The 14,028-nt window shown below is 38.4% G+C and overlaps 1 protein-coding gene across 2 annotated transcripts in view; it reads left to right on the top strand.

The window, feature by feature from the left end:
• LOC122846590 (fibroblast growth factor receptor-like 1) overlaps nt 1-13,529 on the top strand; it is a 46,183-nt gene extending 32,654 nt beyond the window's left edge. For both annotated transcript variants that reach the window (XM_044143644.1, XM_044143643.1), the window contains exons 4-7: nt 7,703-7,771; nt 8,262-8,546; nt 11,304-11,657; nt 12,509-13,529. In XM_044143644.1, coding sequence (XP_043999579.1) covers nt 7,703-7,771; nt 8,262-8,546; nt 11,304-11,657; nt 12,509-12,924 — 1,124 coding nt within the window. In that variant the 3' untranslated portion in view covers nt 12,925-13,529. The remainder of the gene's footprint in view (nt 1-7,702; nt 7,772-8,261; nt 8,547-11,303; nt 11,658-12,508) is intronic.
• Nucleotides 13,530-14,028: the final 499 nt, after the last annotated feature.

Below are 14,028 nucleotides of genomic sequence, written 5' to 3'. Positions count from 1 at the left end.
CGCTGAGAAAAATTATTAAGCAACGACGCTACAAAAAATGTACATATTTTGCCTTTAAGATAAAAAAAAATTACTTTTCTATATATTGTCTAACTAAATCTTCTCAAATGGGAGCTTTACCTTCATCCGGTTCAAATTCTGTTAATCTATTAAGAACTCTTTGCTATCTAATCAATTATCAAAATAATCAATAGATCAGCCGTAAACTGATGATAATTTGAGCAGAAAGCATTGGGCTTTTCACATTAAGAGTATTTTGTTAGTTACAGATGCATCCCTTGCTACATGGGAGAAATATGTTGTTACTTTTTAGGCAATAAAACATCTTTATTTAAAAGAGGAATTAAATTGTTTATTTGCATATTTTAAAAACTCAAATGAAAAATCTGCAAAATGTGCCAGGTTTTTATTCGATTACTTGATTAATTGTCAGAATCGGTTTATCGATTAATCATCAGAATCTATTAATATATAACTAAAATAATTGTTAGTTTCAGCTCCAGTTTAGGCTTTGCATCCACATGCATGTAGTGTCCTGGTAGACCAAAAATTATAATTTTAAATTTCAGGAAGCAGTCCGATGTCACTCTCAGAGATAACAGACACGCCGACGTTCGGCTGAGTTGCCAGATCTGATTGGTAGTTTTCAGCCCAAACAACAATGTAAAACTTTCCCAACTCCAAATAAAATCATCCCAGATCTGAACCTTGAGGTGAGCAGTCAGTCCGACCCGGCTACGTTTGTAGCTCTCCTCACTCTCTGCGGTTTTCTTTGGAATGAGCTGCATCACATATTTAATCTGAAGACCTGCTGAGAAACTCAGTTCTTCTGATTTTCATCAGGAGGGTTTTTGCCCTTTATGGAGTTGTATCGAAGCTTTCTGGCTTCCCTCTCAATCCGGATCTTCTCTGCTGTAATTCCTCCTCTTCCTCGTGTGGCGAAGAGTGAAAAGAGACCGAAAACACACTGCTGTTTTTAACGCCAGATATAATTTCCGATTGATTTATTTATCTCATTTTCTTTTATAAAAAAGAAATTACAAATGAGAGAAAACATTTTCGAAAAGTGGCTTTTATTTCAATCTTTGAGTCTTAAAATATTTCTTTGATCACAAGAATATATTCATAATATTAGCAGAATAAAGATCCAATTTTAATAGAAAAACATTAAAATTGTGAGAATAAGTAGTTTTGAGTTGGGTTGGGTGATATGAATTTTATTGCAATATTTTGGGGCACTATTGTGACAATGTTAAAAATTAAAAATGTATTTAGTATTTTTTAGAAAACTATGACTAAAATTCAACAGCCTTCATAAAGCCACAAAAACAAAAAAGGTTTCCGTTTTAAATACGTTTCTTCAGGATGTCATTTACTTAAAACAGTGATTTATGTCTTTTAACTTCACACATTAACGACGTTTAATCATATTTTCAAATGTGCTGATATTTATTGACACTGTAGTCGGTTAAACAGTAGAGAAAATAACATTTCAGATCATACTGTGAGTTGTGTTTAGCAAAAATAGCTGAAACGATAAATCAAAATTCGTCTCATGATAAGAAATTTTTAACAATAAATGATAAACGATACAATAAATCTCCTCATGTCAGGTAAAAAGGCTTCGAGTTATCAAAATCTGACATTTTTTGTTTCTTCTTTGAAATAGATTCAACCGTTAACTCAGTTGTTTCAAAGTCCTGTTACGGATAATAATTTGATGCTGATATGTTAAAAGAGGAAGTGGTTCCGTGGCTGCAAACCCAATACCAAAGTAGAACCTAAAAAGATGCTTTGGTAGTTCTCGTAAAACTGCAACTTCAAGATTACAAAGGTTATAGTTTGCAATAACAAAAACTGAAACTGAGAAAACATTTTTGTCAACAAAAATTAATACAAACAGTAATTAATGTGGAAAAACTATTACAAGAACTATATCTTACGTTTATGAAACAAACCTACTGAAATCATAGATAAATTGCTTGTTTTTGTGTTTATGAATCTATTTATTAGCTTTTTGAACTGATATGAAATTGATGTTTTTTCCCAATACAATATTCCTCCTGGTGGTGTTTCTGCAAAAAAAATGGCGACCGCAAACGTCGGGAGAAAACGCTGGAAAAATCATTTGGTTGTTCAACAATAATCAAACACATTTTTTTGATAATAGTGTCTTCTGTTGAGTATTTACTGCCCAAATGTTGTATACATAATCACTATACAATACTTTGACCTTTTTTTAATTCTGCACTTAAAAATGAACCAAAGTATGAAAAAACTAAAACTACTCAACTAAAAGTAAGCAACATTTAATTAATAATAACTAATAAAAGCTGGCAAACACTCTCTAAAAGCTAAATTAGACAAACAAAAAGCCACAACAGAATTAAACTACACCAGGGGTCTCAAACTCCAGGCCTCGAGGGCCGCAGTCCTGCAGTTTTTAGATGTGCCACAGGTACAAAACACTGGAATGAAATGGCTTAATTACCTCCACCTTGTGTAGATCAGTTCTCCAGAGCCTTAATTATTCTATTCAAATAATACAGCAGGACTGCGGCCCTCGAGGACTGGAGTTTGAGACCCCTGAACTACACCATAATGAAAAACCCAAAACGATTAGAACCCCGCTCTGCAGCACATCATCCCTGCAGACATAAACATTACCTCCAGTCTTGTAAATGTTAATATGACAATCCCATGCTAAAGCTGAGATAAAACCTGCTGGGACTTAATCTGCAGAGGACACAAGAGTCGCTGCCTGCTCTGGACGGGGTCCTTGGGGGCTGATGGGGCCAGTTGTCAGGACTCCCCATCCAAACAGGGCCCAAACAGCCAGCTGGAGGGATTGAGGAGGCGCCGTGTTGCGCTGATGGACCAGATTCCTCAGATAGCTCTTGGGAGGACAGATGGGAAGAAAGAAATCTCTCCAGAACAGAACATGCCCCCCCGCCCCGTCTCCTCACCGTCCGCTTTCAGTTCTCTGCTGGTTCTGTTTGCAAAGGAATGCTCTTGAAGCGCTGCCAGGTTCCAGTCGTCCTGACCGACTGCAGCTCTTCTCTTTGTGAGTCAAAAGGAACAACAAAGCGGCGTGATGGACGATGGTTGATGGATGCTGCGCAGGGAGTCGGCTACCCCTCATTTACACAACTTCAAATAAAAAAACTCCTCTCAGATCTTCTGGAGAAGCATTCTGGCAGGCTGCTAAATTAATTAGCTGAGTTAATGGAAAGTTTTGCTCATGATAATTGCGCACTGGCAGGATTCTGACAACAAGGCCCTGTAATCTGATTAAAACGCGCCGCTGCAAAAGCAAATGAGAGACGATAAACCAGCAGCTGAAGCAGGATGACGGACCTGAGAGCAGAAACAGAAATGATCAATCAATTCTACTGATTAATCAAATTTTAATTATTAATCAAATTGTATTGATCAATCAAATTTTACTGTTTGGTTTTTTGGGGAAAATTTTTATTTTTTTTCACTAATTCACTCCTTGTGTTTCTATATTTCTTGTTTGACAATTGTGTTTTTCAGATTCGATTTGTTTGTTGTTTGAATATTAGGTCCAGGTTGTGGGTTTTTAGTTAATTAGCAGAAGAAGTCATAATATTACAAGAACAAAAACTTGATAGGGTTATGATAGTTTTGGGTTTTCATTATAGTTCAGTTTTATTTTGACATTTTGTTTGTCCAATTTAGTTAGTTTTAATGAATCTTAGAGTGTGTTTGCTAGTTTTTATATCAGTTATTACTAGTTAGATAGTGTTAGTTTTTAATAGTGATAGTAGTAATTTTAGTTTTTCATACTTTGGTTAGTTTCTAGATGAATAATTCAAAAATGTCAAAGTGTTGTATAGTGATTAGTATACATCGAATGCTCAACAGAAGATACCATTTTTAGAAAATATATTCATGTGTTTTCTCCCAACGTTTGATGTCGCCATTTTGCGGATTAGCATAAATGCCACCATATGGAGTACCGTAATTTGTAGACAGCTGACGTAAACTGCTTACTGGTATGGGGGGATAAAAATCTAATTCTACTGGTTCTTGTGAAGCATTTTTTTTTATTTTGCTCCCATTTGGAGTAAAACGTCCAGATGTTCGCATGTGTTAGCTATTTGGAGGTGATGCAAGGCTGCAGTGTTGAACTTTCTTTAGACGTCACATAAACCCGAAAGGGCTGCAACCAGCGACTATTTTAGTTATCAATTAATCGATTCTTCTGACGATTAATCGATTAGATACAATGTTGTTTTTCTATCATAAACGCAAATCATATGTACATTTTATTACAGTTTTGACGTAATTACTGCTCTGAGTGTGTTCTTCTTTCATCAAATGGCCTTTTTCTGAGTCTGTATACTCCAGTTAACGTTTAATCGATTACTAAATTAGATGATGATTGTATAAATAATTGACTTATACCCAATTAACCCAATTAATCGTTTCAGTCCTAATTCCCAGCCATCCCCAGTGCCCACTCTGATATAAAAATCCCTCCTCTGGCCCATTCTTGTGCCTCGGCCAGCAGAAAGCGTGTGTGGTGGAACCGTTTCCTGCGGCTGGTTTTGTGAATGAAGTGAGAAGGGATGGCGTCAGACCACAAACGCTGCAGGGACATCATGAATGGATTCGAGTTGGATCAAAGTTGCATTTTAACAAACTTGAAGTTTTCAGCCTGAGAGTAGGTTGCATTTGGATCCAGATTCTTGTCATGTTTACTGGCGTATGTGGTGAGCACCAACACCTCAGAGCTGACCTTTCGTCTACTTCAACTGCTCTGCTTCACGTCACAAGATGATTGCAGGACTTTAACAACTACCGGATGGAGGCAGGACTATGCCTGTCAAAAAAGCCAGTTTAAACTAAAAAATTTATAGAAAATAACAGTATTTTAATTCTTCTTTTCCACTTTGCAAGTGATTATTACCAGCCGTTTGGAAGGGCAATAAGATTCTGTAAATGTTGCAGATAGTTATTTACCTTGACTCAAATTAATTACACATAATCAGTGAATATATTTATTTTATAATGGCTTACTAATTTGCTTTAACTGTGAATTAATCGATTATTTAAATAATCGTCAACTAATTTAGTTTAACTGATTAATTGTTAACTTGAGTGCACAGACTCAGAAAGGCCAACTGCTGAAAGAATAACACATTCAGAGATGTAATTCAGCCAAAACTATATTCCGTTTCAGCCAAATATATATATATACATATATATATGTCCCATTTAAGATTAAAAACAACTTAAAAATGTTTTCCCCAGAACTTCACAAGTGGTCTTCCCTTCACCCAATTCAAATTTTGTACAGAAAAAAAAATCTTATGCACCTTTTGCTTCCCATTAATTAATTGGTTAATAGAAAAAATTGTCAAAAGATTAGTGCACTGTATTGTTAAATAAGACAGAAAGGATTCAACTTTTTACATGTTGATGTTAGAACTATATTTCAGCTGCAGATGCATCTCTTGCTACAAATGATGAAGTGTTCACTAAACTCCGTTTTAGGCAATAAAACGTTTATTTTCTTATTTAATAAAGGAAAATTTTTTTCATCTCTTAATGTAATTTTAATATTGTATAAAAAATTTAAGTGGCTAAATGAAAAATCTGACAAATATGCCAATTTTTTTTTTATCTGAGTAATCGGTTAATCATCAGATTAATCAACAGTTAATCAACGATTATATTGATTGATCGATATAATTGATTACTCAAATAGTTGACAATTGGTTCCGTAATTGATTCAATACAGTTTATTCAATTAATCGTTTCCCTGCTCGAATAGTAGGGATTAGTTGATGATTAATCAATTCTGTTGATTAATCATCAGATTAATCAGATGATTAATTGATTACTAAAATAATCGTTACTTGCAGCCCTATGTAACAAAGTTTTTGATAAGTCTCAAACAGTTAGTTTTCTGCTTATGTCTCTCTAAAATTCGTTCAGACTTAAAGTGTGAGAAATGAGCAGAAAACTCCTTGCTTCTTTTATTTGTGATAAAAATCAGCTTTTGGTTGCTTTCCATCACACTAGATTAATCTCTGAAACAGCTAAATGTTTATGTTTGGCCTCAAAACGTCCCACCTCTGCAGCTTTCTGAGCCTGCATTGTGCCAAAACAATAGTGGCACGGGATAGCTTTAACGGCTCAGATGCATAAAGAGCGTCATTGTTCCCTAAAATCACCAAAAAGCAGAGAGGAAACAAATTCAAGAAGAAAAAAAAACTGAAGTCAGAAAGAAAACCCCGGCAGTGCGGGACCAGGATCTGTTTGGATTGGGAGGTTCAGGAACCGGCAGGAATGTGGAGAGCCCAAGTGAGCAAGAGGGAAATATTTCTTGGGTTATTATCGTTGGCCAGTTAAAGCCCCTTCAAATAGCCATGACATCATGGCTGGGATCGGTGCAGGGGACAAACAAAGGAGGGCCTGTACCTAGAGAACCCAGGAGAGCTCCGACGGTTTCAGGGTTCTCAGAGGGAGGCAGAGCGGCGGAGGTTAGAAGTCACATCTGGCCTCTTTACCTGACCCAATCAAACCAAGAGGAAGGAATCAAGTGAGTCAGGCTGGATGCAGAAGAATCCAGCAGAGCCAGAAATTAAAATCAGTCACAGAAGGTAGAAATAATTACGTTGAGTGAATACATTCGCTTATTTTTTAAATTTTATTTTTAATTTTATTTCAAGAATGCATTGGTTAGAAAAGCTGACTGGATGTACCTTCTGCTTAATGCCTCTGTCTGCAGAGCATCAAATGTGGATGAAGTTTCAGTCATTATAATGTCTTTAAGCCCAGTCTTAGCTGGGCTGCATGATGTCAGCCAGTGACTAAACTCCACAGCTGTCCGCTCTAACAGGGCTTAATAAAAAACGATCATATTACTTCCAAATGCAGCAGAGTGTGACCCCAGCATGCAGCCTGCGCAGAGAGTCTTAAAACTCATTTCTAGGCCAGTTTGACGCTGTAACAGTAACAGGGTCAGATGTTTAAGTGCTGCTTGCTTTTGACTTATTATGCTTCCTTAAACACGTTAAGATAAGTCTGTGGGCTACAGAAAAAATAAATTCATTACATTTATGGCACAAAATCGTTCTTAGATACTGACATTTTAGTCTGGTAAATTATTTTAGCTCCTCTTAGAATGAGCTGTTTTAGGGCGTCTTGTCACTTTAAATCCAAATAAGCTGCTGTGGCTACGACCCCCAGCTCAACGTTTATACTCAAAATGGCCGCCAACAAATGCTTAATTATACAACTGTATAATAACAAGAATGCAGAAAGTCATTTCCAAATAGTAAGTCAAAAACAAAATACTCGCCACATGCTGGAATGCCACTAGGGTTGCTAGGCAACGGGACTGGGCTCTTCTGCGGTTGCTAGGTAACGTAGAATGTGACACAACATTCAGAAAGTTTTTAAAATTGCTTCTTTTCCATTCACTAAAAAACACAAATTTTTTGCCAAAAGAACAGCTGAGTGGTTTTTGTTAAGCTTTTGGAATGATTTTAGAAGCAGCTGAGACACAAATAAAAGCATAAAAACACAAAGAAAGAAGTGAATTTTGCATAATAGGTCTCATATTTAAGTAATAAAAACTGTATTCAGTGTTTGATAATTTAGAAATAAAGGCCTTTTCCTGTCATGTAGTCATGCGCTGACGTATTTCTATTCCTTTTGTCTGCAGATGACCCTCGCTCTGATAATTCAGGACCAGCGAACGGAGCAGAACCAGAACCAGGTGGTGACAAATTGGGTAAGAACTCCAAGTCTATTGTCCTGATTTTAACAAACCGCACTGCCTTGCAAACGTTTCCACATTTTGTCAATTTCCAACCACAGACTATAATATGTTTTGTCTGGGTTTTATGCAGTGGACCGACACAAAGGGGCTCAGTACGTGTGAAGTTTAAGGAAAATCTTTCTATACCCGGCCGTTTTCATTTGCTTTACTAATAGAAATCTGAACATTGTTGAATGTATTTTACTCTGATACTCCCAATGAAAATCAACTGCCTTCAGAATTAAGCTAAATTAGTAAAGTTAATCTATTTACCAACCTATTTTAGATCATATTGTCAGCCGTGATGTTTTTGGTTTTTTTTACTTAACATTATTAACTGAAATTTATCATGTCAACAATAAATAAACATTTTTACAATAAATCATAAATAATATGATAAATGCCCACCCAATTATTTCCTCCCAATCTTTGGATATTGAAACTAAATGTTTCCCCCTGGCAGCTCGTCCTCGCTTCACGCAGCCGGAGAAGATGAGGCGCAGGGTGATAGCGTGTCCCGTGGGCAGCACGGTGCGCCTCAAGTGTTCAGCCAGCGGAAACCCTCGGCCGGACATCGTGTGGCTGAAGGACGACCGGCCCCTGACAGAGCAGGAAGTCGGCGAGGGCCGCCAGAGGAAGTGGACTCTGAGTCTGAAGAATGTGGTGCCGGAGCACAGCGGCAAATACACCTGCAGGGTCTCCAACCGGGCTGGAGAGATCAACGCCACGTACAAGGTCGAAGTCATCCGTGAGTATCAACCAAACCAGCTGTAGTCATTCATAGGAGAAAAGCAGCTCCAGTGTCATGATACTGCCACCACCATGCTTCAGTAGACAGGTGAGGAGTTGGTGATGTGCAGTGTTTAGGCCTGCCACAATAACAAATTTCACTGGACGATAAATTGTCCTAGACCTTATAGCGATTAACAATAATGTTGTTGCTTTGAGACCATTTTCAGGTAGTCTAATGATAATGGCATAATAATGCAAGAACACATTCTCAAAGATCAATAAGCTTTAATTTCTCATGAACATTTAAAACTGGAACTGGAAGACATTTTAAATATCCAAAATAAATAAACAAAACAACAAATAAAACGAATTAAGTTTCTGTAAACAAAATTATCCCTCAAAACTAGGGCCATTTAAGACCAAAGCACCAGACTGAAGAGATTTATCATCCAGTTTTTGGTAATAAAACAAAAAAAGAGAGAAAAACCATAAATCATACAAATGGGCATTATTGAGTTTGTTTTAACTTATTGTGTGATTACCTGTTGATTATTTCTGATTAGTAATTAGACAACAATAGCTGCTTCATAGAAGACTTTTTTAAGCGTGATTTGAACTGGGTGAAGCTAAAACTGTGCTACCTGAGGAGCTTTGGTTGAAACATATTTACAAAGAGGGCTTCACAGTGGCGCAGTTGGTGGAGCTGTTGCCTTGCAGCAAGGAGGTTCTGGGTTCGATTCCCGGCCCAGGGTCTTTCTGCATGGAGTTTGCATGTTCTCACTGTGCATGGTGGGTTCTCTCCGGGTTCTCCGGCTTCCTCCCACAGTCCAAAAACATGACTGTCAGGTTAATTGGGCTCTCTAAATTCTCCCTAGGTGTGAGTGTGTGTGCGCATGGTTGTTTGTCCTGTATGTCTCTGTGTTGCCCTGCGACAGACGGGCGACCTGTCCAGGGTGAACCCGCCTCTCGCCCAGAACGTAGCTGGAGAGGAACCAGCAACCCTCCTGACCCCATTAGGGACAAAAGTGAATAGAAAATGGATGGATGGATATTTACAAAGAATCTTTTTCCGTCTTAAATACAAAATGTATTTTTAAAAAATTCACATTCTTGGCTTGGTTACTGCTGAGAATATGTTGTTTTTTCAGCATATTGCCTTTTTTGAGTCTGTACCCTAGTTAGTGATTATTCGATTACTAAATTAGTTGATGATTATTTTGATAATCGATTCATCTGATTAATCGTTTCAGCCCAAGAGTAAATACTTTCACAAAGCGTTTGTAGCTGCAGGAAATAGACACAAATGGGCACCATGGCAGTGGCAGGTCTGTGTCTGCAGACAAACCTTCTCTCCTTCACTGCAGTCAGATTGTGATCAGCAGGCCTGGATGAATGTTCTCTCAGCAATGAGAAGCACATTGAGGAAGCAGTCTGAGAGTGAGGGCTGGTGCCCCACTGTTTGTTCAGGGAGGGGTCCATCCAGCCAATCTGGAGCTGATTAAAGCCCAGCTGTCTGCCAGAACCCCCTCCAGCCCCCCGAGAGCGCAGCGCTGTACAACCAGGAGCACGGAGAGGAAGCTAATCACACATACTTCTTGTGTTACATGTGGTGTTCCTGCCTCTCTCTCAATTACAAGCTCTTACCTTTAGGCTACTTTGGACGAGGAACGCAAGTTATCTATTCATGAGTTGATTGTTGTGAGGAGTTAAAACTGTTTTTCACTATTAAAGTAAAAAAAAGTATGAAAATCATTTACTAAACGAATAGAATGAGGTTTGATTCTTTTCTTTTATGAGTTTGTCTACTGACTTAGCTGGAACCCCATTATATATATGTCTTAGGAAAAATATACTGGAAAGATTCTGCTAATTTGATTTTGATGATGCAATGCTTGTGCTTCTACCTACACTACTTCCTCTTGCCATTAACAGGAGTTTAAATCTAATTTATCAGTTTCTATATTAGTTCCGTTTTGTGTGTTTTCTTTTTCTTTATTTTGTGTCTGGAAGAGTTGAAAAATGACCAAAAAATAAATAAACTTAAACTTATATGTAATTGATCAACTAGCGATCAATGGATAAGAAGGCAGACTGTCTTTCCGTAACATAAAGGATTATTTTTTTACATTATTACATGGTAAATATATTTAAATTTTACCCTTACTGTACACTGTTTTATTTCTTATTGTTGTCTTTTTGTACATTTTATATTCTATCTTTGTGTGAGTGTATTTACTCGTATTGCCTGTCACTTTGCTGCTGTTGCGCAGAAATTTTCCGATTGTGGGACAAAAAACGACATTTCTATTCTTTTAGCTTACAACAGCCCTCAAAATCAACCGTGCTTATTGGCATCATGTTCCCTCTGCTTTTTTATTGCTACATCCTCGCCTTCAGTAATTATTTAATAAAAACGCTATTAATGTGATGACTTGATAAGCTTGTTGCGTGTTTATATTTCAAAACAGAACCGCATAAAGCGCATTTTATATCCCACACTGGACTCCGTTTGGACCGTTTCTCTTATCCGTTCTAGTTTGTCCGCCATCTTTCCTTGTGTATCAACGGCTCTGCTTAAAGACGACAACCGGCGCCCTCTGTTGGATGGCGGCCAAACTATAACACTAAAAGAAAGTCGACTCCAAACGGACGTTAGCTAATCGATCGGAATTAAATTTAAAGTAATAAAACGTTAATCGACGATGAATTATTTGCGCCCCTACTTTAGACTGAAACAATGTTTGTGACGGTTCTTTTCGTTGCGTCTGTGCAGAAAGGACGAGCTCCAAACCGGTTCTGACGGGGACGCACCCGGTGAACACCACGGTGGACTACGGGGGCACCACGTCCCTCCAGTGCAAAGTGCGCAGCGACGTGAAGCCGGTCATCCAGTGGCTAAAGCGCGTGGAGTCCCACGAGGAGAGCCGCTACAACTCTACAATCGAGGTGGGGGACCACAGGTTTGTGGTGCTGCCCACCGGGGAGGTGTGGTCCCGGCCCGACGGCTCCTACCTCAACAAGCTGCTCATTACCCGCGCCAAGGAGGACGACGCCGGCATGTACATCTGCTTAGGCGCCAACACCATGGGCTACAGCTTCCGCAGCGCCTTCCTGACGGTGCTGCCAGGTGAGGGCTGAGATGCTGCTCCATTACTGGTATAGGGCGGTAAATATCCACCCAAAAAACTTAAAAATTTAATCTTGATCTTAGAAATTTTCTAGAAAACTGTAATTGTGAAGTTTTGAGGCTGAAAAGTTTGGGGGTTTTTTCCATTTCAGAAAAAACCTCAGTCGAAAAAAATTCTGAAAAACTCCAAAAACTTACCTGTAAATTTCTGAGCTTGAAAAAGCTTAAAATTTGTGAGAAAACTTCCAAAATTTTTAGATTAGTCACAGAAATTTTCTAGAAAGAACTTGGAAATTTCTGATTTCCAAAAGTCAAAGATTTATGAAAAAAGAAATCTAGAAAAAAATTCTTGGAAATTACTGAGTTCTAAAAACATTAAAATTTCTGAACTACAAAAAAATTAATTTGTGAGAAAATAATTTTATCGAGATATAATTTTAAATAATTTCATCGATATTAAGGAAATATTAACTTATAAGAAACTTGTATTTCTTGTTGAAACTTTAGTTATGATTTAGTTTTATCTGTAATAAAATATTAATTACTAGAACAAACTAGATCAAATTACCTAAGATTACCTAAGATTCTGCGTTTTTGCTGTGTAAGCATGAAATTCACACCTCAGACAGATTTTAGTTAAAAATAATCTTGTTTTTTTCTGAGGAATTTGAATCTGACATTGAGTCTGTGGAGGGAGTTAAATAATAAGGTAGTTTTAATGTAATATCGAGGCATTATCATGTCATTTGTAAATGTTCTAAACCAACACCTGCAATATTTAAGCAGCCATTTATTCATGAGTTCATGAATCAGGTTAAGATCTTCCATATTTATGTTTCCTCCCTTTGCAGACACGAAGCCGCCCGTCTCCCTGCTCCCGTCCAACACCAGCTCCCTTCCCTGGCCCGTCATCATCGGCATCCCGGCTGGAGTAGTCTTCATCTTCGCCACGGTCCTGCTGTGGTTCTGCCAGAGCAGGAAGCACTGCCCGCCTCCCAGCGCAGCGCCGCCGCAGAGCTCCCACCGCACGCCGTACCGAGAGCGGGACCGGGGCTGCCCGGCGCCGTCCTCCAGCTCTTCCAGCCCGGACAAAGACTGCCTGAACTACGAGGACTACCTGGCCCAGCAGCAGCTGCTCCTCAGCCAGGCCGGACCCAGCGTCCCGCCCAAAATCTACCCCAAAATCTACACGGACATCCACACGCACACCCACTCCCACGTGGACGGGAAGGTGCATCAGCACCAGCACATCCATTTTCAGTGTTAGCCTGAACTGCCATCCTTCATCCAGAACGCTTGCTTGGAAAACCCAGAAAAGTGTGTGTTACCCAACAAAACTTCCACATTCTGGTGCTTTTTCTACCTGTTTGAAGCTCACACCACTTTCATGCCGACTTTGGGTTTTCCTAAACGGATATTTGGGTCCGACGAGCGCGGAAGCAAACAAAAAGGGTACTAAAGGTTCACAGAAGGGCTAGTTTAAAGCTCCGACTCAGGTTGTGTTTGTTAAAGATGCATTTGTTAGGAATGCTGACCACTACCGTTCTCCATCCCACTCCCACTGGTAGCTGTTTACGGCATGCAGACGTTGCCAAAGACTGCAAAGGGTGGAGGGTTTGTGTTCCCACCCTCCATGTAAACTGTTCTGGTCCTCTGTAATCTTTATTATTTAACTTTCTTTCTGTAGGTTCCCATTATTAGATTTTAGCATGTTGGGACGAACCGGCAGAGACCACCTCCTTATCCAACAACAGTTTATTAAGCTGTAGTCAGAATATTTAATTTATTTTCTTAAAAATGTATCAAAGGTTTATTTTTCAGAGTAAGTCATTTTTCATATCTATGTAATATTAATAAAGTATACTGTTTGTGTATTGTAGCCTTTGAATTCATTTTAAACCAATTTATGCCAGTATGTAGGCATTTTCTGTATGTAATTTGTAATTTTTGATCATTTTGTTGGACATTTTGAACTTTCATTTGGGCCTCAATCTTTGCTAAAGAACAGCCCAAGTGTTTTGTTTTTTTGTTTTGTTTTTTAAATCAGTTTCTTGGCTGTTAATGTTTCTAGGTGTTTGAAAAATTAGCTGGTTAAAAACCTGCGGATTGTTAAATCACATTCCAGGTGCACCTTTACCGAGCAACCCCAAACGTCCAGCCTCGTTACCTAGCAACCATAGGGCTCCAGCACTTTTGGTCAACTGAAAGGAGCTCAAAACATTTAATGAACATGTTTTGTAGTCACAAGCTGCCAATATTTTACACCAAGTTAACCAAAAGTTCATTCACTTGAAAATGATTTATTTCATTTTATGTGGGGGTTTTGTCAGTTAAATGCATCAAGTCAAATACGTTTGAAATATCAGAAGGA

Source organism: Gambusia affinis, linkage group LG16 (genome assembly GCF_019740435.1).
Source record: "Gambusia affinis linkage group LG16, SWU_Gaff_1.0, whole genome shotgun sequence".
NCBI classification, from domain to species: domain Eukaryota; kingdom Metazoa; phylum Chordata; class Actinopteri; order Cyprinodontiformes; family Poeciliidae; genus Gambusia; species Gambusia affinis.
This window is presented reverse-complemented; position numbering and strand designations above follow the sequence as displayed.